The sequence below is a fragment of the Eupeodes corollae genome, chromosome 2, assembly GCF_945859685.1.
Source record: "Eupeodes corollae chromosome 2, idEupCoro1.1, whole genome shotgun sequence".
NCBI lineage: Eukaryota > Metazoa > Arthropoda > Insecta > Diptera > Syrphidae > Eupeodes > Eupeodes corollae.
The window spans coordinates 104828394-104850293 of NC_079148.1; the positions used below are offsets into that span (position 1 = coordinate 104828394).

Consider the following 21900-nt stretch of genomic DNA (forward strand, 5'->3'; position numbering starts at 1 on the left):
CCAGGACAAACTAATGTTATATACGTAAGTACTAAGATCCGTTTGGACATATCGCATCCAACTATGAGGCTGTACAAAAGAAACAAATACTGAACCCATCCAAAAATATCAAAACAAAGTCCTTCATGGAATAATAAATGTTTTTAGTATGGAAGAAATAGCTATCTACGTTCATATTGAAATAGTTATTGAGGTGGTTAAAAAAACCAATGGAGACCGTTTTAAATGCACGAGAAATTATTCCGATATTAAGAAGAACCAAGCCTGATGAGCTGATGGTCTTAAAACTAAAAGGTTTGAAGCCAAGTCAGCGAACAAACGGCGTTATCTATGGTTATGAACTTTAAGTTGGATCTGGTCAGTTGGATCTTGTACGTTGAAGTCGGCGCAAGGCCGAGTTCTTGTGCACTGCCGGCAATAAACTGCCTCGGGTTCTGCTGTAGACTTTCACGGATCGCGGCAATGTTCTCGTCTGATCTTGTCTTTTAACGTACGGGTGTTGACTGATTGTTTACTGAACCGGTCGCCTCAAATTTGGCCACCAAACGTTGAAAAGTCGACTGTGAAGGCCCACCGCGTTTACCGTAAAATGGGCGCAATAATAAACAAAAGATTTGACAAATGTCACCAAAGCAAAATGGCCGCCACGGGGCGCCTAACCTACCCACGCCAATTGAAAAACTCTGTAAAACATTAAGTTAGTTAAATTTTTCCTCACCCTAAAACCGTCACAATTTTCAATTTTAGCGGAACAAATTACGATGCCCAATTTTTAGTAAGTTCTCATTAAGGTTAGCCATGTTTTTTAAACTAAACTATGCCCTTATGCATTATTTATGTGACAAATTGAAAACCCTTTTTTTTGTCTTTAAACCAACTTCAACCAAATATATTTAAATTCCAATACAATCCAATGGCCGAAAGCACTAAAGACTAACTCTTGACCGCCATGACGACATAATCGGCCATTTGCTTCATAACAATATTCTATTTTTCGTTTTTTCGTATACTAATTGTATAATAAACTAAATTATGCTTTGAGTAAACAAAAAAATTAAAATGGCGGCAATATCGATCGACACAGACTCAGCATTATAAAATATGCATTAATTTAACATTATATTCACAATTTTTATTCCGAAAACTAACCTAATGTGACTTAGGAGAGATGAAGGCTTCAATTTGAGCGCACATCGAATTCAAATGGGAATTCATGGTTATTTTTATTTTTAATAATATTAATAACTGCGGTGTGTGGTGTGGACTTGACTTGATGTGGAGGAGTAAGCCTATAATATGCATACGTAATATAAACTGATATTCTGACATCGAACTTTTTGATAAAGACCCAATCATATGCGTTGTCATAAGGTTATTTTATTTTTTTTTTTCTGTTGTCTCTAGATATGCTTGAGGCTTGTTTTTGATACTCATAAAGCCTACATTATGGGCGTGGGTAGGTGCCAGTTAAGCTTATTTGTCACACTGAAGCTGATGGCGATCAGTGGAGATCGCCAATCGGCTGGAATGGAATGTCGAACACGGCTATGCTAATTGGCTCTAAGTTTCTATTTATGCCAATTCAAGGTTACATTGTGGTGGGCCAATTAATTAGAATTGTCTTATTATTTTTTGTATCTTTTTCTCAGAGGGTTAGCTATAGATACATTGTTTTGAGTTTATTTTTTCTTAGAATTAAGTCAATAGATTACGAAGATATTTATATGGGAGAGACAATTTTTGAGAAAAACAACGTGAAGGCTTCACTGATGGAATCCGAATATGGCTATATAAGATGATAGGCATAAGTTATGTGACAAGATATTATGTTGGGTGTTTTGGCACTCCTTCAAGAGACGATACCAATTTTTGGGGATATAAATGCACACAAGCAATACAAATATTTTAGATAAATTCCATTGAATTACTAGTGGAAGTTATCATTCTGAATTAACGGTTTTCAGAATACGGTTGTTCACAAGTTAGTTAAAAAAAATGGTATTTTGAGACGAGATAGAACGATTTTGTTGGAAATCGTAGAGTGTATATATGGGAAAGACACTAGACCATCAGGGTTAAAATCGGCAATGTTACGTCAACCTACAAGGTCGAAAACCTGGATTCTTTATAACACCATCGTCAAAACCACCGGAAACGGCTCGTCAGTCCAGAGAAAAGACCGCCTGACTAAAAAAAAGTATGAACCAGGATGTAATTGTTTCCAAATTTCTTTGGCTTTTCTGTTTTTAATCAAAAATTGACCAGGACATTGATTACTGAAAAAATATAGTTTTCAAAAATATAGAAAAGGAAGGACACACAATTTGTTTTTCAAATAACTTGTCTGTTGTTTTCAAATTTAAGAGTTAAAATCAATATTTATTAAAAATGTTAAGTTGATTTATTGTTTTGAGAAAAGTTATATGACAATAATATGCCGTTTGTTTCCATCTCTTATTTTCAAAAGTATTAACCATCCCGCCAACCAGGGGGATATAGATTTCCCATCCCTTTAACATTTGTATCTTCTTTTGGCGCAATGTACTTACTGCAGGAGTTGTGGAATACATTATGGCAAATTGTCATTTTTGCTATTTTAGAATGGTTACAACGATTTTTTGTAAAAAAAAAAAACGTATTTTAGCTCATTTTTTAACTACTGTATTCTGTCACATACCGTAAAATCTACCGACACGATTTGGGCTTAAATTAAAGTTAATTTTTTCGGGAATTGTTGCAAGCATTGATTCTTTTAAGGTAATTTTTTATCACTTTTTGACACAGTATGACGACACCATATTTTGACGAATGTTGGTTTTTAAGTGATCAAGAGTTAAAAGTTAAAGCTCGGTCTTTCGCGTACGAAAGACCGAGATTATGTGATATCGCCACGACGACAAAGTACGCGACCAGGAAATGTCCTTTGCAAAAAAATCATATGCGCTCGAGTTGTGAGGTCTTGTTGAAACAACATATTTTCCAAGTCGTATACTACAATAGCAACGATCCGATATGACGATGACAGTCGTAACTAAGTAAGGGTGAACTACTTAGTGAACACCTTATAGGGCTTCTTCGACATATTCGGAGCCCAGGCCTATAAGGAGTGGTTTTATCCGGCTCCCCGTCCTTTGAGTTATACTAAGGATCTAACCCTCCAGGTTGAGGGTCGTGCCGTTGGGGTGACTTCCTGGCCACGTAAAAACATCATAATTGAGAAGCACCAACAAGCCTCGGATACGGACGGATTTACTGTTGACAACCAACGCAAACGAAATAAGGACAACGAACTTCGGATGAGCACGTGGAATGTAAGGTCCCTTAACAGACCACATGCGGCCGAAGAATTAGCGAAGGCCTTAGACTGCTAGAAAGCAGACATCACCGCCATCCAGGAAATACGACGGAATGGGCTGGGCAAAAAGAGGATAAAAAACTGCGACATTTCCTATGTTGACTGCTACCGCGAAAACCATAACAGCGCTTATTTGGATGCGGCTTTGTCATTGGAGCCAGACTTAGGCAACAAGTCTTCAGCTATAGGTACATCAACGAACGCCTCATGACCATCCGCATCAAGGCTAAATTCGGCAACATTAGCCTGATATGCGCGCACGCCCCCACAGAAGAGAAAGACGACAACACCCAAGATACGTTCTTCGAGCACTTAGACAAAACATATAAGCAGTGTCCTAGCTACGATATTAAAATTTTTCTGGACGATTTTAATGCTAAGCTATGAAGGGAAGACATCTTTGGTGGAATATACGGGAAAAACAGCCTGCATGACAAAACTTCCGACAACGGATTCAGGCTCATAGATTTTGTTGCGGGCGAAACTTCATGGTAGCCAGTACGCGTTTTCCACACCTCAACATCCACAAAGGTACTTGGACTTCTTCAGATCAATCTACCGTCAACCAGATTGACCATATTGCGATCGAAGCCAGACACGCTTCCAGCATCATGGATGTCCGAACTTTCCGAGGAGCTAACATCGACTCCGACCACTACGTCGTTGTAGCCAAGGTAGCACTTCGGGTTTCCAGACCCAAAACAGGGAGGTGCTGGTAGAAGGTACAACGTCAAACGGCTACAATCACCAGAGATCGCCAAATCCTTTTCCGACCGAGTTATAAGTAACCTCTCTCGAAGTCCTCTGCCGCCAACACAATGTATCGAAAAGCAGTGGTAACATTGCCAAAATGCAATCAGAAAAACCGCCTCTGATGTGCTGGCTTTCAAAAAACCACCAACAAGAAACCCCTGCTTTGATATGAAATGTCGGCAGGCAAATGCAGCCAAACAACAGGCACGCAAAGCGGCGCTGCATAGAAGGACGAGAGCTGCTCATGAGCTCTATGAGCGGAAGAGGCGAGAGGAACACCGACTTCTCAGAAGGAAAAATAGAGAGCATGAGAAGCATGTGTTCGAAGATTTTGAGAGGTTTAAAAGCAGAAATGAAGTTCAAAAGTTTTATGAACAGGTGGAACGAAATTCACGGGTACATAAACCTAGAACCGAAGGATGCAAAGACGAAAGTGGAAACATCATAGTGGAACCGCTGTCAATGCTGAGGATATGGAAGGACCACTTCTGCACACTGTATAACGGCGACGACGAACTGAATTCCGCTGTCAGGCAGGATGATCCATTCAACATAGACGACGAAAGCCAACAATCCCGTCCTCCCGACTTAGACGAAGTAAAGATTGCCATATCTAAGCTGAAGTCTAATAAAGCCGCTGGAGCAGATGGCTTCAATGGCGAGCTCTTCAAAGCAGCTCAAGGTAAGTTGGTTAGGAGCATGCACCAACATATCTGTAAGATATGGTAGGAAGAAAGAATGCCCGATGTATGGATCCTCAGTATTGTTTGCCCGATCCTAAATAAAGGAGACCCTCTAAGCTGCATCAATTATATAGAAATCAGTCTACTTAACATCGCTTACAAAATCTTCTCTGCCGTAATATGTGAAAGTCCAAAGCCCATCGTCAACAACCTGATAAGTCCTTATCGGTGTGGTTTTCGACCAGGAACCAACAGAACCAACTTAACATAACCTTTCGACAGACAAGGTAATGCGCTTCCATGCAATTTTTTTAACATCGTACTTGAAAGAATAGTGCAGAGCTCTCACGTCAACACTCGAGGCACTATCCTTTGAAAGTTTGTGCAATTACTAGCATATGCTGATGACATTGACATAATCGGAAGAACTCAGCGTGATGTCAAAGGGGCTTTTGTGAGTATTGAGACAGAGGCAGCAAAAATGGAATTAACGGTTAATGAGGGCATAACAAACCACATGCTCTTGTCAAGAAAGGACTTACAACCCCGACATCTCGGTCAAAACGTCACCATCGACAGACGTAACGATAAGGACTTTGTCTATCTAGGATCCGCTATAAACACAGAAAACAACAGCGATGAGATCAAACGAAAAATAACTCCTTCTAACCGCTGTTTCTTTGAGCTAAGAAAGCAATTGAGTACCAAAGCCCTGGGGCGTCACCACAACGACGTCACAGAGATGCCCAACGCTTGAGAACGACGTGTAAGAGACAAATTTGGGCTTTCTGCAACTGAAGCCTCAGCGGGAGCAATATTCTTGACACTTCATGTACTTCTTTGTCTCACTGGCACGAAAACATTTTGTACTGTGCCTGTGGATTCAAATTTGTCCACTTGACCCTCAATTCTTGATCTGCTAGGACGATTGTGACGACCATAAATTGAATGTAGCGCTTTTAACTTTGAGGCCACCGACTCCGAATTTCGGTAGTAAATTTTAACAATTTCGACTCGTTATTGGCTCGTATATCTTTTCTTATGAAATGACAAACCTTACTGAAGAGAAATGTGGCAAGAAATCTGGCGTCCGTTATTTGCTGTCCCTGTCACTATAAATTTGTAGCGTCCCTGTCAAAAAACCCTGTATTAGAAGACTTTTGGCAGTTTGGACAATATTGGAAGATCGACACTATTGGAAGATCTTCCAATCGTGTATACTCAGTTTAACTTGTGTTCGTTCTTGGTGTTGGAGCCACCCTAAGTAGCGAAAAATTACGTACAATTTTTCTATTTTACTGAGTTCCATAAAAAGGGTGTGTATTTGTCAAAGGACATAACTTTCATATTATTCGATTAACAATTTTTCGATATCTCGAAATAAAATATATTTTGCTGCTTCAAACCGTATTTGCCTTCGAAAATAAGTGTGATACTGATAATCTCCCTTGAAATAAATAAATATACAAAATTCGAATAAAATATCAGCAAGTTCAAAAACTATCCACATTAGCAACTTATATGTAAGTAAAAGAAAATATTACTATACAAAAATATTTATTCACGATAACTTTTATGAGAAATTTAAAAGGACGGAAACATTCTCAAGGAATATTTTATTCGCGATAAAGTCAACCGTCTCCAGCTGGCATATCTATGATTTGAAGAAATAGAGCTCTCAATTCTTTTATCGAAAGAAATTATTTTATTTATGCACCCTAAAACTAGAATGCCAAGGTCAAATTCACTATGTTTTATACGATTTTGTTTTAAATTATAATTGAAATTAAATGTACCCCACATTGTGTACATACTTTGTCCGTTCAACTTTCACTACAACTAAGGTGACCGTTTTTATTCTTTTTCATGTACCAATAAAATATTGATGGGTTATTTTTTTATAACCATTCACGAGGAAATTGTGACTTCTTCACTTTCCTAATATTTAAAACGAATTTATAAAATTCAGTTAAAAATAATTAAAAACTTTCTATTTCAACTTATATACATAGCTGTCAAAACATTCTTCATTTTCGTCTGTCACTTTATACCAAGGATTCTGACAAAATCAGGACTATGGCAAAGAATTGGTGGACAATTTGTCTTCGTAGATATAATGTCCTTAAAAATAAAAGTTTATCACCATTTATATATATTAGGAAAAAGTTTTGTAATATTCCATATGACATTTATGAATTCTACAATTTAAAATTATTTTGGCTAAGAAAATATGGTCACCATAATTGTACCCACATGTTCCTGGTCCGTTCCGTCACACACTTTAATGAAGTTGCATCATTCCGCTAAACAAGTGAACAATGCAGTTTTCAATTAAACTTTCGTCAGAGAAAAAAATCTTTTCAGACATCCGGCCACCATCAGAATACCCAGTTGAACGCTCAAGCCTAAAGTATAATAGCTGGAGCTGCCCCGCCGCGCAACGCCACCGCGCAAAGCCGGTACAGTACGGTCGATATACGATCTTGATTTTGTGATCTTAAAGAAACATTATTCGTTCATATCGCATTAACTACCGGTCAGCAGTGGTTGAAAGATGTTCAAAATTACTTTGTGCTTTATTTTGGCGGGAACCGCAATCAGTGCTTCAAGTTCAAGATATAATGTAGTTTTAGTTGTCATTGATGACTTTCGTCCAGTGATATCAGGATATGGTGATGTGTTAGCCAAAACTCCTAATATTGATAACTTTATGAAGAATAGTTTCTATTTTACCAGAGCTTATAGTCAGGTGAGCTAAACCATTACAAATTTTGATTTCAAGATCCTAATGTGCATTTCTGTTTCGTTAGCAAGCACTCTGTGCACCAAGTCGGAACTCATTTCTTACTGGACGAAGACCAGATACCTTGAGACTCTATGATTTCTACAGCTATTGGCGAACGAACGTCGGCAACTACACAACTCTGCCACAGTACTTCAAAGAGAATGGATACACAACTTATTCAGTTGGTAAGATCTTTCATCCAGGTGTCTCATCGAACAACAACGATGACTATCCGTTGAGTTGGAGTCGACCCCCGTTTCATCCGCAGACAGAAAAGTTTATGAACTCACCGGTTTGCCTGGATGGCAGTGGTGTACTTAAGAAGAACCTCATTTGTCCTGTTCTGCTAGAGTCGCAGCCATTGAAGACTCTGCCAGACATCGAGTCGGTCAAGGAAGCCAAGCGATTCCTAAGTTCGGAAGCAAAGAAGCCTTTCTTCCTAGCTCTGGGATTTCATAAGCCCCATATTAACTTTCGCTTTCCCAAGGAGTTTCTTAATGAGTTCCGTTTGGAAGATTTCAAAAACTACACCGAGGATTCGTATAAGCCCGATGGAATGCCCAATGTCGCCTGGAACCCTTTTACCGATGTCCGTTCTCGTGATGACTTCAAGCGTAGGAATATCTCATTTCCTTACGGGCCCATTCCGAGTGTTCAGAGATCTGCCATTAGACAGGCGTACTATGCTTCTGTAGCCTACGTCGATGATCTTTTTGGGAAGTTCATGGAAAGTGTCAATCGCAGTAATACCATAGTCTTACTCACAGGCGACCATGGTTGGTCACTTGGAGAACACGGTGAATGGGCCAAGTACAGTAATTTCGAGGTTGCAGTTCGAGTTCCATTGATCATTCAAAGCCCTGAATTTGCATTGACCAAGAGCAAACGTATCAAATCTATTGTAGAATTAGTGGATATTTTTCCGACCCTCGTTGATCTTGCAAAACTACCTCCACTCCCTAAGTGCCAAGACAAAAGAAACGAGATCTTGTGTAGTGAAGGAAAAAGTATCTATCATTATCTTTTGGACCCTGATAGTAGTGATTTGATGATGCATGCTCTAAGTCAATATCCTCGACCTGGATGGGAACCCACGAAGCACCCGAATAGTGATAAGCCACGGTTGAAGAACATAAAAGTTATGGGATATTCTATGAGAACAGATAACTTTCGATACACCCTGTGGGTGAAGTTTCATCCTGGGAATTTTACAAAGGGTAAGCTTTTTTTCACTAGAAACTAACATGCAACTATGGTATCTACTTTCTTTTTTCAAGATTGGACTCAGATCTACGGTGAAGAAATGTATGATCATCGAATTGATTCGGGGGAGTTTATAAATTTGATTGGAAGAGATGAGTTTTCTGGAATTAGAATGTGGCTACGACACCAACTGGTAACTGCATTTTCGAACTAAAGAATGAAGGTCGTTGAATCAAAATCTTTGGCAGAAGTTTGATGTTAATTATTTGAGTATATGAATGTTTGTGAAATGTGATTGAATAATTTTTTGTAAGTAGGGAAAGGAAGAAAGATTTTTTTAAACTAATAAAAAAAGGTTAGCGGAATTGATTTTTTTTTCAACATTGGTTTTCCACACTTTTTTTGAGAATGATCACACTGGTCACTTTCTTATTGGGTCAAAATTGCTGAATTTTAAAACAGAACAGTTTAAGTTTGATGCTTTATACAAAATGATGCTTTATATTAAATGTTCTGTCAATTTAATTCATGTATAGTAATTTGACAGTACTTCCAATGCAAGTCATTTTGACGTTTCATCGCTATACTTGGCTGTTGCTCAGTTTTGGTCTCATTTTAAGTATGAAATATCCCAAGATCGGGATCTTGAAAAGGTTCAAGTACGAATTTTGGACTTATATTATAAAAAATACTAAGGGTATTGAAATTGTCTGTTAGTTTCAGAACGAAGTTCTGTCAACTTTAAATTTTGTAATTGGACCTTCAAGTGACATTCGAACTTCGAACTAATTTTGCTCTTATTTGGCGACCCTAACCTCTAATTCTGATGATTCTGAACTTTGGGGTACATGCATACATTTGTAAGACTTTTGAGCATGTTTTTAATTTTATCTATTTCAAAGAAAAAAAAAAAAAAAACAGTTTTGGATAAAGCAGAAAGATGACACAAAAATGGCTACTTCCGAAATTGATAATGTGTGTTTTGAGTGCTTCAAATTTCGATTTAGATTAAGATAAAGAAAATGTATATTCTTTGCAGAGCTCTGTATTCCTATTCGAAAAGTGGTTTCGTTCCACTATTGATTTCGTACACTGAAAGCTATTGGACCCCAACAAAGTAGAAGTACTTAATATTTGTTCTTGAAGGGATGAGTAAACGGTGATTTTTTTAGAGCTTGAGAACTTTAAAAAAAAAAAAACGCATAAAATTTCCAAAATCTCATCGATTCTTTATTTGAAACGTTAGATTGGTCCATGCCATTTACTTTTTGAAGATAATTTCATTTAAATGTTGACCGCGGCTGCGTCTTAGGTCCATTCGGAAAGTCCAATTTTGGGTAACTTTTTCGAGCATTTCGGCCGGAATAGCCCGAATTTCTTCGGAAATGTTGTCTTCCAAAGCTGGACTAGTTGCTGGCTTATTTGTGTAGACTTTAGACTTGACGTAGCCCACAAAAAATAGTCTAAAGGCGTCAAATCGCATGATTTTGGTGGCCATCTTACCGGTCCATTCCTTGAGATGAATTGTTCTCCGAAGTTTTCCCTCAAAATGGCCATAGAATCGCGAGCTGTGTGGCATGTAGCGCCATCTTGTTGAAACCACATGTCAACCAAGTTCAGTTCTTCCATTTTTGGCAACAAAAAGTTTGTTAGCATTGAACGATAGCGATCGCCATTCACCGTAACGTTGCGTCCAACAGCATCTTTGAAAAAATACGGTCCAATGATTCCACCAGCGTACAAACCACACCAAACAGTGCATTTTTCGGGATGCATGGGCAGTTCTTGAATGGCTTCTGGTTGCTCTTCACTCCAAATGCGGCAATTTTGCTTATTTACGTAGCCATTCAACCAGAAATGAGCCTCATCGCTGAACAAAATTTGTCGATTTAAAAAGCGGATTTTCTGCCAACTTTCCTAGGGCCCATTCACTGAAAATTCGACGTTGTGGCAGATCGTTCGGCTTCAGTTCTTGCACTAGCTGTATTTTATACGGTTTTACACCAAGATCTTTGCGTAAAATCTTCCATGTGGTCGAATAACACAAACCCAATTGCTGCGAACGGCGACGAATCGACATTTCACGGTCTTCAGCAACACTCTCAGAAACAGACGCAATATTCTCTTCTGTACGCACTGTACGCATTCGTGTGGTTAGTTTAATGTCCAATAAAGTAAACTGAGTGCGAAACTTGGTCACAATCGCATTAATTGTTTGCTCACTTGGTCGATTATGTAGACCATAAATCGGACGCAAAGCGCGAAACACATTTCGAACCGAACACTGATTTTGGTAATAAAATTCAATGAGCATCTTTCTCTTTGACACCATGTCTGAAATCCCGCGTGATCTGTCAAATACTAATGCATGAAAATCCTAACCTCAAAAAAATCACCCTTTATTTCGCGTTTCGAATTATTTCTGATGAATTCTATCAAATAAAATCAAGAAACCAAAATAAAGTTGAAATTTAAGTAACTTAAGTTGGGAAGTCCGAGTATTCACTGAGCAGGTTCAGACAACATAAGGGACTTCATTTGCAGTCATTCAGTATTCTTTGAATCTATATTTTGACCAAGTTAACTAGTTAGTTTCTCAAGTGCCATAAATTTCAGGCTCAGAACTTTACTTCACTAACTTCTACATTCAGTTCATCGTACAAAAACTATCAAAAACTTTATTGTCTACAAAACACTCCTAAAATACACAAGAATAAGATAAAAGTACATCACGATTTTTATTTTGTATTGTAAAAAAAATATTATTTATTTCTTTTCCAAATTAGCAACGAACCCTTTTGAAAAGAAAGCATTGAATGAAGTTGTGAGAAATTAAATAAACCATATAGAGTAATAAAGTTCAGCTGTCAGTTGAATAAAAAAACATGGTCAACTGTCATTTTGATAGAAGTAGACTCGAATGATTAGTTTCTTGCCTTACTTTCCAGTCAACTTTCCATTTAAGTTGCCTTAATTGGAAGATAATTTTTTGGCAGCTAGCCAAGATACAAGAAGCTTTCCTAACTTTGAAGTCCTTTAACTTGACTCTTTATAGTTTGACAGATAGAGAATGAACAAAACTTTAACGAAAATAATTGGCGAGTTCTAAGATTTCTGAGAATAATGAAATATAGGGTGTTTTTTTAGATGTATAAGTTGGCAACTATTTAAGCTGGTGGCCATTTTGTCATTTGAAAAGTGATTTGTTTTAAGTTTGGTTTGGCATTTTAACAAGAAAAGACTAACACCTGCACAACGCTTATAAATTAGGCAAATTGGGCGGGTTTCGTATATAATTGTTCATAAGTTCTTTTTAAAAACGAAGTTAGTGAATGGTGACCGCCATGGAGCCATGATTACTGACTTTTTAGTTCATCAATTGAACAACCATGATGTGATTTCAACAAGATGGCACAACATGGCACACGATTCGTGAACAATTAATTTATAAAAGGAAACGTCGTTTTCAAAAAAGTACGGACCAATTACGCAGCCGCCAGCCCAAAATCCACACCAAACGGCATCTCTTTGAGGATACATTATCACCTGGTAAACTTCGCATGGGTTGGTGTCGTCCCATGAACGGCAATTTTGTTTGTTAACACAGCCATTCATCCAGAAATGCGCCTCGTCACTTAATATAATTTTTCGGCCAAAATTGGATTCCTCTTCAAAAGGACGAGTTCACAAAAAACGGCGAGAAATACACTGCCTCGGGTTCTGCTGTACACTTTCACGGACCCCGCCGATGTTCTCGGCCAATCTTGAGTTCACTGAGAGTACCGTTGTTGGCTGATTGATTATTTAACCGGTCGTCTCAAATTTGGCCACCAAACGTTGACTGAGAAGGGCAACCACGTCCACCGTAAAAAGGTGGAATGCGCTCAACGTTTGCGTTAACGAACACTCAATTTTGATAAAAAAGTTTTATCATTTGAAAGTGTTGTTGAATCGTGTAACTTGTCATTATGATTTGGCATAAACAACTGAATAATAAACAAAAGATTTGACAGATGTCACCAAAACAAAATGGCCGCTAAAATCTATACGAGCCAAAATAAAAACACTTTAGCTCTAAAAACGAAACGTCATGGTAGCCAGTACGCGTTTTCCACACCTCAACATCCACAAAGGAACTTGGACTTTTCCAGATCAATCTACCGTCAACTAGATTGACCATATTGCGATCGACGCCAGACACGCTTCCAGCATTATGGATGTACGAACTTTCCGAGGAGCTAACATCTATTCGGACCACTACCTCGTTGTAGCCAAGGTAGCACTTCGGATTTTCAGACACAAGGCAAAACAGGGAGGTGCTGGGAGAAGGTACAACGTCGAACGGCTACAATCGCCAGAGATCGCCAAATCCTTTTCCGACCGAGTTACAAGTAACCTCTCTCGAAGTTCTCTGCCGCCAACACAATGTATGGAAAACCAGTGGCAACATTGCCAAGATGCAATCAGGGAAGCCGCCTCTGATGTGCTGGGTTTCAAACAGCCACCAACAAGGAACCCCTGGTTTGATGAGGAATGTCGGCAGGCAAATGCAGCCAAACAACAGGCACGAAAAGCGGCGCTGAATTAAAGAACGAGAGTTGCTCGTGAGCTCTATGAGCAGAAGAGGCGAGAGGAACGCCGACTTCTCAGAAGGAAAAAGAGAGCGCATGAGAAGCGTGCGGTCGAAGATGTTGAGAGGTATAAAAGCAGGAATGAGGTTCGAAAGTTTTATGAACAGGTGAAACGAAATTCACAGGTACATAAACCTAGAACCGAAGGCTGCAAAGACGAAAGTGGAAACATCATAGTTGAACCGCATTCAATGCTGACGATATGGAAGGACCACTTCTGCAGACTGTATAACGGCGACGAAGAACTGAATTCCGCTGTCAGGCAGGATGATGCACTCAATATAGACTCAATATAAAGATTGCCATATCTAAGTTGAAGTCTAATAAAGCCGCTGGAGCGGATGGCTTAAATGCCGAGCTCTTTACACCAGCTGGAGATAAGTTGGTTAGGAGCATACACCAACTTATCTTTAAGATATGGTCAGAAGAAAGCATGCCCGATGAATGGAACCTCAGTATTGTTTTCCCGATCCTGAAAAAAGGAGACCCTCTAAACTGCACCAACTATAGAGAAATCAGTCTACTTAACATCGCCTATAAAATCTTCTCTGCCGTCATCGTCAACAACCTGATAAGTCCTTATCAGTGTGGTTTTAGACCAGGAAACCAGGAAAGTCCACAGTTGATCAAATATTCACATTACGGTAGATCCTGGAAAAACCCAAGAACACCAAATCGACACCCACCATCTTTTCATCGATTTCAAGGCCGCATATGACAGCATCTACAGGGACGAGTTGTATAGAGCCATGTCTAGTTTTGGCATCCCTGCCAAACTCGTCCGGTTGTGCAGGATGACCATGGAGAATTCACGCTGCTCCATAAAGGTTGAAAACAACTTAACAGAACCTTTCGATGCGCTGTCATGTTATTTTTTAACATTGTGCTTAAAAGAATAGTGCAGAGCTCACACGTTAACACTAGAGGCACTATCTTTCAAAAGTCTGTCCAATTACTGGCATATGCTGATGACATTGACATAATCGGAAGAACTCAGCGCGATATCAATGGGATTTTTGTGAGTATTGAGGCAGAGGCGGCAAAAATGGGTTTAACGGTTAATGAGAGCAAAACAAAGTACATGCTGTCGTCAAGAAAAGACATACAACACAAACGTCTTGGTCAAAACGTCACCATCGACAGACGTAACTTTGAGGTAGTCAAGGGCTTTCTCTACCTAGGCTCCGCTGTAAACGCAGAAAACAACACCAGCGCTGTCGTCCCGTATGCATCCAAGGGGAGTGGAGGAGCAGATGGAACGACGAGCTGTACAGCGACGTAGAGTTAACCAGACGGGTAAAAGTCCAACGACTAAGATGGCTGGGTCACGTAGAGCTCATGGAAAGTCTTCGAATCCGCACCCACAGGACAGCGCAGTACAGGAAGACCGCAATATAAATTTTTAAAAACTGTGTCAATTCAGTTTATAAAAATAAACCATGCTTTATTTCATTTTACAATTAAATGTGAAAAAGAAAACAATTAAGAAAAGTCATACAAAGCTTATTTGATTGATAGGTGTGATTGAATAGTGAATTTTGTTTATATTTCATTCTCCTGCTCTGTCATTGCCTGAAAAAATTCTCAGAAATGTTAGAAATATAAACTATCCTAATGTCTAAAAATGAAAACCGATACTCGAATTATAGATAAGTCTCTATAGACAGCTTGATTTCAGTTGTACCTTTTATCGGCAGTAATTCTTTTGCTGATCTTGTATTTGTTATTCATACAAACTTCTACATAAACTTTTCCAAAAAAAAACAAGGCTATTGTTTCTTATAAAATAATCCTCAAGTCCTCTTAAAAGATTTCACCCAATCTCAACTTCAAACTGTTATAATTCGGATTCTGATTTAAAATTAAAATAATACCCTCATAACCATCCCTGTTTTAGAGAGAAGAAAACTTGCTTGTCTGTCAAGTGTCAAAATCGAATAAAACTGGCATCACTTTCGAAAATTCTGTGTTCCGCGAAGGTTTTGTTTACATTTTTACTGTGGCTGGCCGGCTACTTTATTAAGTTTTTATTAGTTTTAGCCATAATTATGTTTACTGCAGTCCTAAAACCTGGATCATTTAAACATATAACTTGCCGCAACTCAATTTATCCCAAGAGTAGCATTACTCGTTTCCCCGTATCCGATGAGTTTGTGTATTGGTCCGAGGATTTTCCATCGTATACACCTTATGATTACACTGCCCCACATATAAATGGCCAAGTGTGGGCAGATCCAGATATCAACGATAGCACATTTCAACCTACATGGAATAGTCTAGATGGTAAGATAAATCGTGTCTCGTTCAATGGGGAGTATAAAGTGGTGGATGGAGTGCCGAGGAATCCAATCGGACGGACTGGTATTAAAGGTCGGGGACTATTGGGTCGATGGGGGCCGAATCATGCAGCAGATCCTGTGGTGACACGTTGGCGAAGGGATTCTCTGGGTAATGCATTGATCAATGGTGAAAAGTAAGTTATTTCTACTTCTCTCACTCCACGATTACTTGTACTAATTTAGAATCTTGTTTTTAGACGAATTCTTCAGATGGTTGCCATTCAAAGACACGACAATCAAATGTGGGCCATTCCAGGTGGAATGGTTGATCCAGGCGAAAGAGTTAGTGCCACACTCAAGAGAGAATTCATGGAGGAAGCTCTAGATAGTTTTGGTATTGTATTTCAAATTTTATCAAGTTCAAGTTAAAGAGAAAATAAAATGAATGTCTTTACAGATAACAAGAGAATGATTGATGAATTCTTTGCCGAAGGCATTGAAATCTACAAAGGATATGTTGATGATTTTCGAAATACCGATAACGCTTGGATGGAAACTGTTGCTTATAGTTTTCATGATGGAACTGGCAAACAAGTGGGTAAACTTCAGCTGTCCGCCGGTGATGATGCCGCAAATGTTAAATGGATGGACGTTAGCAGAGATCTTAAGTTACATGCAAATCATTTAGATATTGTTAAGCAAGTTGTTACTAGATTAAATGCTCACTGGTAGTAGAAATAAATAAAAATGATAAATAACTTTTCTAATTAATTGACTTGCAATAATTTTACATTATAATAAAATTATCACCAAGGTACTATATCACGTTAATAAACACACATTTTGTAGCCGTGGTTCGCAATGTGGCCTCGAAGGAAGTTTGCCCGATAATAAGTATTAGGTTTATAAGGGTTTATGTAATCCAAGGGACATTACATACTATTCCAATGTTAAAATAAATGAGGAAAAATATAAACAATTTGAATTCTGTCGTTCGTCGCTCGCCTGGAAATGGAGGACAACGTCGTTCTAGAAATATTCTAAGAGAAAATCTAAAGTTTTAACGATTGTAAGACATTTCGAATAATTGATTAACTCATTTATCTGAAAATGTTATACGATAGTTTGTGCAAAGCTTTATCCTCTTGATAAGGAATTAAGGACTTGCTAAAACTGTAAAAACCGACCGTTTCTTATTTAATAAGTTAAAACTTGCATAAATTTATTCACGCTGTCCATTAGGGTATGATGAGGAATCAAAATCAAAGTGTGTCCTAGCTTTTAAAAAAAATGGATGAAGCATACAGGTGCAAGTAGTTAAGCAAATTCTCAATTCAATGGTTGACGTCTAAATATTACAAATAAACGTGACACTATACATAATTCTTTTCACTTCAAGAGCCTGCATTCCAAGTAATAAGCATTTCGAACAATAAGTTGATGGCAACCCTCGCATTGTTTTCAATAATATTTCGAAGGGCAATTCTGAGAATTTTGTTTTGAACATTTTCAATTCTTTCAATTATTCAGTTGTAAATCTTCAAAAAGTAAAGTTATATTCAAGAACAGGACATTCAATGCAGTATAAAGATTACACTTAAATTCTAATGAGTTTCTTTTGATGAATCCGGGTAAGGAATTTACTTTGGGCCTAGTCAGTGATAAAGCATCGGTTCCCATCGATCACCAAAATCAAGCATCAGCGGTTAATAGAAAGATGTGGGAAGGTGGACCATCTCGAAACCTACCCATGCTGTTCTTTCTCCTCTGTCCTTTTGTCTTGTATAAATGTCTTGTATTGTTATCAGTCAAAAACATGTAACGGAAAATTATTTAATGAATAGTTTGGAATGATATTTAAAAAGTTCTATTATAGGTTATAAAAGCACATTTGTCAACATTTAAAAACAAATCATTTGAACGGGAACAATCGACAAAAGAATTTAGATAATTCTAAAGCAAGAGACAAATTTTTTAACTAGAAATACGCATACTTAAGGCAATGAGAATTTTTAAGACTGTTCGGAAGATCATTAATAAAAAGTAGTTACCTAAATGACTACCTTCTGGAACACCAGAAATTACATTAACTTCATATTGTAGTCATACACAGTGATGGAAAAAATAATAGAAATAGACAACGGCCTATTCACTGATAAAGCTTCGATTAATAGGTAGTCTTACAAAGGCAATTGCATACGCCGACGATCTAATTGCGTACAGAACGGCCCGAAAGGTTGAGGTTATTAAAATTCTCTTGCAGCGTGATTTCGAAAAGATTCAACGAAATTGCGATGACTGCAAACTGAAAATAAATGACTAAAAGTCGGAGACAATTCTGTTCTGGACTCCGTTGGCTAGGGATACGAGGGATACGTGCAAGAATTGGCGCAAGATGGTCGTCGTTGATCTTCACGAGCAGCCTTTGGCGAGCAAAAGTGTAGTGAAGTACCTCGGTATTTGGTTAGATCAGTATTTATATTTCGACAAACATATAAATGCTGCTCTGACCAGGGCCAGAGGAGCCTACGCTCTGACGAAACCGCTTTTTTACAGCAGTCGGCTTGACCTAAGAGTGAAGGTAATTTGCCCTCATACGGCCGATGATCGTTTATGGTTGTCCTGTGTGGTTCAACGTTGCCCCTTCCCAGATGGAGAAGTTTCGGGTGTTCGAGCGGCACTGTTAACGACGCTGTACCGGTTTATATCGAACAGCCGAATCTTCTTACGTGCATTACTATTCCAACGAGGTCCTATACAACGGGTCTCGAATCAACAGAATTGAAAATTTCTTGATAAAACTCGTTCGAAGTCACATTGCCAAAGCTTTGTCTTCGACTAACAATTTAATTTTCGGGGCGTTCTATCCGAACGACGAGTATTTAGAGAGTGCACGCTTGAGCGGCTTCATTTCAACAGAGGCATTCCTCTTTTCAGATAGATGCGGTTTGATACAGGATAGATTGGCAGTTCAGCTAATCTAGCTCGTTAGACGACGAACCGTGGATAGGCGACTTCTGTACAATCTGGACGTCATGGCACAAGGCGGAGCAGAGCTCCTTCGGTTCAGTAGGGCTGTGTCCGAACGGGACCGAACTGATGGGGTGAAGCAGGAAAACCAGTTTTGGTGGCTTCAATCGGAACTTGATAGTGGGTAATCGGGATGGGGTTTTAAGCCTTGGCCGGCTTACATAATTGTTTTATAGTTTTAGGGTTTAGTTTTAAGCAGAATAGGCATGATGACACAAAAAAAATAAAAAAAAACATGAATTATAATACACAAAAAAAAGACAACAAAATATGAAAAACTAAAATGTTAGATAGTTAGATTTGCTGCTGTGGTTGTTCTAGTTTTAAGTAGTTTATAGGTGGAATAGGTAGTTTAAGTTTTATATTAAGGACCTTATTTTAAGTAGTTTTTAAGAACAAATAAAAAAGGATATCGATATTAGTTTTTTTTTCAAATTTTCTATGGGTCGTGAATTACATTGTACTCATTTTGAACGCGAAGTGATGAAAAAACTAGAATAAGCTGGAAAAGTGATGGTTGAAATTGCAAAAACCTTAAACTGTTCGAAGAATAAAGTATTTGAAACTTTACATTCACGCTTAAAAAAGAAACAAGAGGAAAAAAGATAAACTTCTTCGCGTTTTGGTACACTATTCGTAAAAATATGTAAAAAGAAACCATTTCCTTTTCCAAGACAACTAAAAAACGGTCCAGTGATAGCTAGAACAATAAGAAAGCAAGTCTTCCTGGTAAAAGTCCACGTAAAGTGCCATTTTTTAACCAAGAAAACCATTATACAAAACACTTACACCATTCTTATTGGAATAACGTTGTATGGTCGGATGAAAAAAAGATCAATTTGTTTACTTCCGATGGAAAAATGTTTGTGAGAAGACCAAAAGACTAGAAGTTTAACTCAAAATCCACAAAGAAAGACAGAGAGCACGGTGGTGGGAATATAATGATTTGAAGGTACTTTAAGTGTAGGTCTAATATTTTGGATCAAGGATTAGATGTGCGATGTGGATTATGTCCACATATAAAATTAAGTTATGCTAACATTAATTGAAGAGGAGGTGCTAAACAAATGAGAGTTCATGCAGGATAATGACCCGAAGTACACTTCGAAATTGGCTAAACAATACTTACAACAAAACAAAAACAATGTTATGGAATGGCCATCATATCCCCCGGCCTGAACCCAATTGAACTTATGGGCATCTTAAAGCGAAGGATCGGAGATTGTAAAACCAATAAGAAAGACGAGTTGTTTTCGAAAATTCAAAGGGAATGGTACCCCATCCCTTTAGAGACAATTGCCAATTTGGTGAATTCGATGGGGCGAACAGTGGAGGCAGAGTGCCACTACAAAATACTCAAAGAATTTAAAATACTTTTACCGTTAAGTTATTTTCTCGCTATAAAAAGAATACCATTCTAATTTCGTTTCTATTATTTTTCCTAGGATGACACAACATAATAACCCTATTCTTATCATTATTGCTGTTTATTATATTTAAAAAGAATTGTTGCGTTTAAGCAATAAAATATTTATATATAATATATATATAAATCTATCTGTGTAGTTTGTATTTTTTTTTTGTATTTTTATGCAAAAGTTTGTGAATTCTACTTAATTAGGATTGGTAGACCTACTTTTCCAAAAACCTTGTTGAGATTTACTTATATTTAGCATTATAATAGATTTAAATTTATCTTGAAGAAGGCTATCAAAAAGCTTTGAAACGACTCATAGTTTAATTATTTATAGTAGTTCGTTACCAGATTTTTTGACCGAGGTTTAAATATCGGATCAATAATTTCAGCCTTCCCTTTAATTCTAAGAAAATATCATGACAAATAGATCCATTAGTATATGTAATACAGGTACAGAAAGAGAACTTGACCAATTATGAAAAACAGTAGGGACAAATCCTAATATATCTTTAGTTATTTTAGGTTTAAGGGACAAATATTTGTTTTTTTATCATTAAAACCAATAATTCGAAATTCTTTGGTAGATAGTTTATAGCGATAATTAAAAAATCATTAGATCTGATTATAACGAACTTCCAGAAATCGTTACCCAACCTTTAGCTGTTAACGCTCTGAGTTCGGATCATATTTCAATAAACTGTGATATTATTTTTAATGGTAGAATAAAAGATGTAAAATACTAAGATTTTAAAAGAACAAATTGGCATAGATAAGAAGTATAAGAAGTTCCCATCAAACTTATGAAAAAATTGATTATTTTACCAGTTCATTATTGGAAGGTGTTGATGAGTCTTTCCCAAAAAACCAAAAACGACATGGACAACTATTCTTCCACATTATATCTTAAATTTAATCAAGCAAAGAAATAGATTAAGAAGGCAGTGGCAAAGATAAAGACAGGTATATAACTTCAATAAAATTAACGCATACAAAAGACAAAAAGCTTTTGAAATTTAAAAGTTCGGAAACAAAACATGGATTGATAAACTTAAATCTCTTGAACCGAATTCCAAACCCTTTTGGAAAATAGCCAAGGTTCTTAAAGCAAAAAACAAATGTATTCCTCACTTAGAACACAATGATTCCTTGTTGATTACCAGTGAAGAAAAAGCTGACATTTTGTTAAAATTTTTCAAACAATTCGTTAGCAGACGAAACCAGCTCTAACGATCTAGTAAGTGAGTCAATTAACTTTATTAACAATAATGATGAACCTTTGCCAGTAGATGCTTTTTTCACAAACCATGATATTAAATGAATAATACATGGCACGTGGAACAATAAAGCACCATGAGTAGATACTCTGAAAAATTGCTGTAAGGAGCTACCAAAAATTTGTGTATCTTTAATATTTTTTATTGTTAATGCTTGTCTAAAGATAAAATACTTACCAAGCAAATGCAAAACTGCGAAAATCGTACCCAACCTCAAGAAAACCACCAAACATACCTAATACTTATCGACAAATAAGCCTTAGTAGGCTTAGCAAAATACTAGACAAAAATTATAAAAATTAAACTTCTTGATTTTCTCGAGTCTACCAATGTTGTGCCAAACCAACAGTTTGGATTCAGGCAAGATCATAGTACAACAAATCAAGTTCTTAGAATTTGCAAACATGTTAAAGACAAAATGAATGCAAAAGACTTAACGGGTCTTGTCCTTCTGGATGTTGAAAAGACTTTTGATAGCATATGGCTTTAC

At 37.5% G+C, this 21900-nt stretch overlaps 2 protein-coding genes across 2 annotated transcripts; both read left to right on the forward strand.

Moving 5' to 3' along the window:
* The first annotated feature begins 7155 nt into the window (after window positions 1-7155).
* LOC129947350 (iduronate 2-sulfatase) lies at window positions 7156-9138 on the forward strand. The gene is made up of 3 exons (XM_056057876.1): window positions 7156-7540; window positions 7602-8793; window positions 8854-9138. The coding sequence occupies exons 1-3, from the start codon at window positions 7346-7348 to the stop codon at window positions 8991-8993; spliced, it is 1527 nt and encodes a 508-aa protein (XP_055913851.1). The 5' UTR covers window positions 7156-7345; the 3' UTR covers window positions 8994-9138.
* Window positions 9139-15355: 6217 nt separating this feature from the next.
* LOC129947351 (ADP-ribose pyrophosphatase, mitochondrial) lies at window positions 15356-16456 on the forward strand. Its single transcript, XM_056057877.1, has 3 exons — window positions 15356-15883; window positions 15947-16083; window positions 16147-16456. The coding sequence occupies exons 1-3, from the start codon at window positions 15459-15461 to the stop codon at window positions 16419-16421; spliced, it is 837 nt and encodes a 278-aa protein (XP_055913852.1). The 5' UTR covers window positions 15356-15458; the 3' UTR covers window positions 16422-16456.
* The last annotated feature ends 5444 nt before the right edge of the window (window positions 16457-21900 follow it).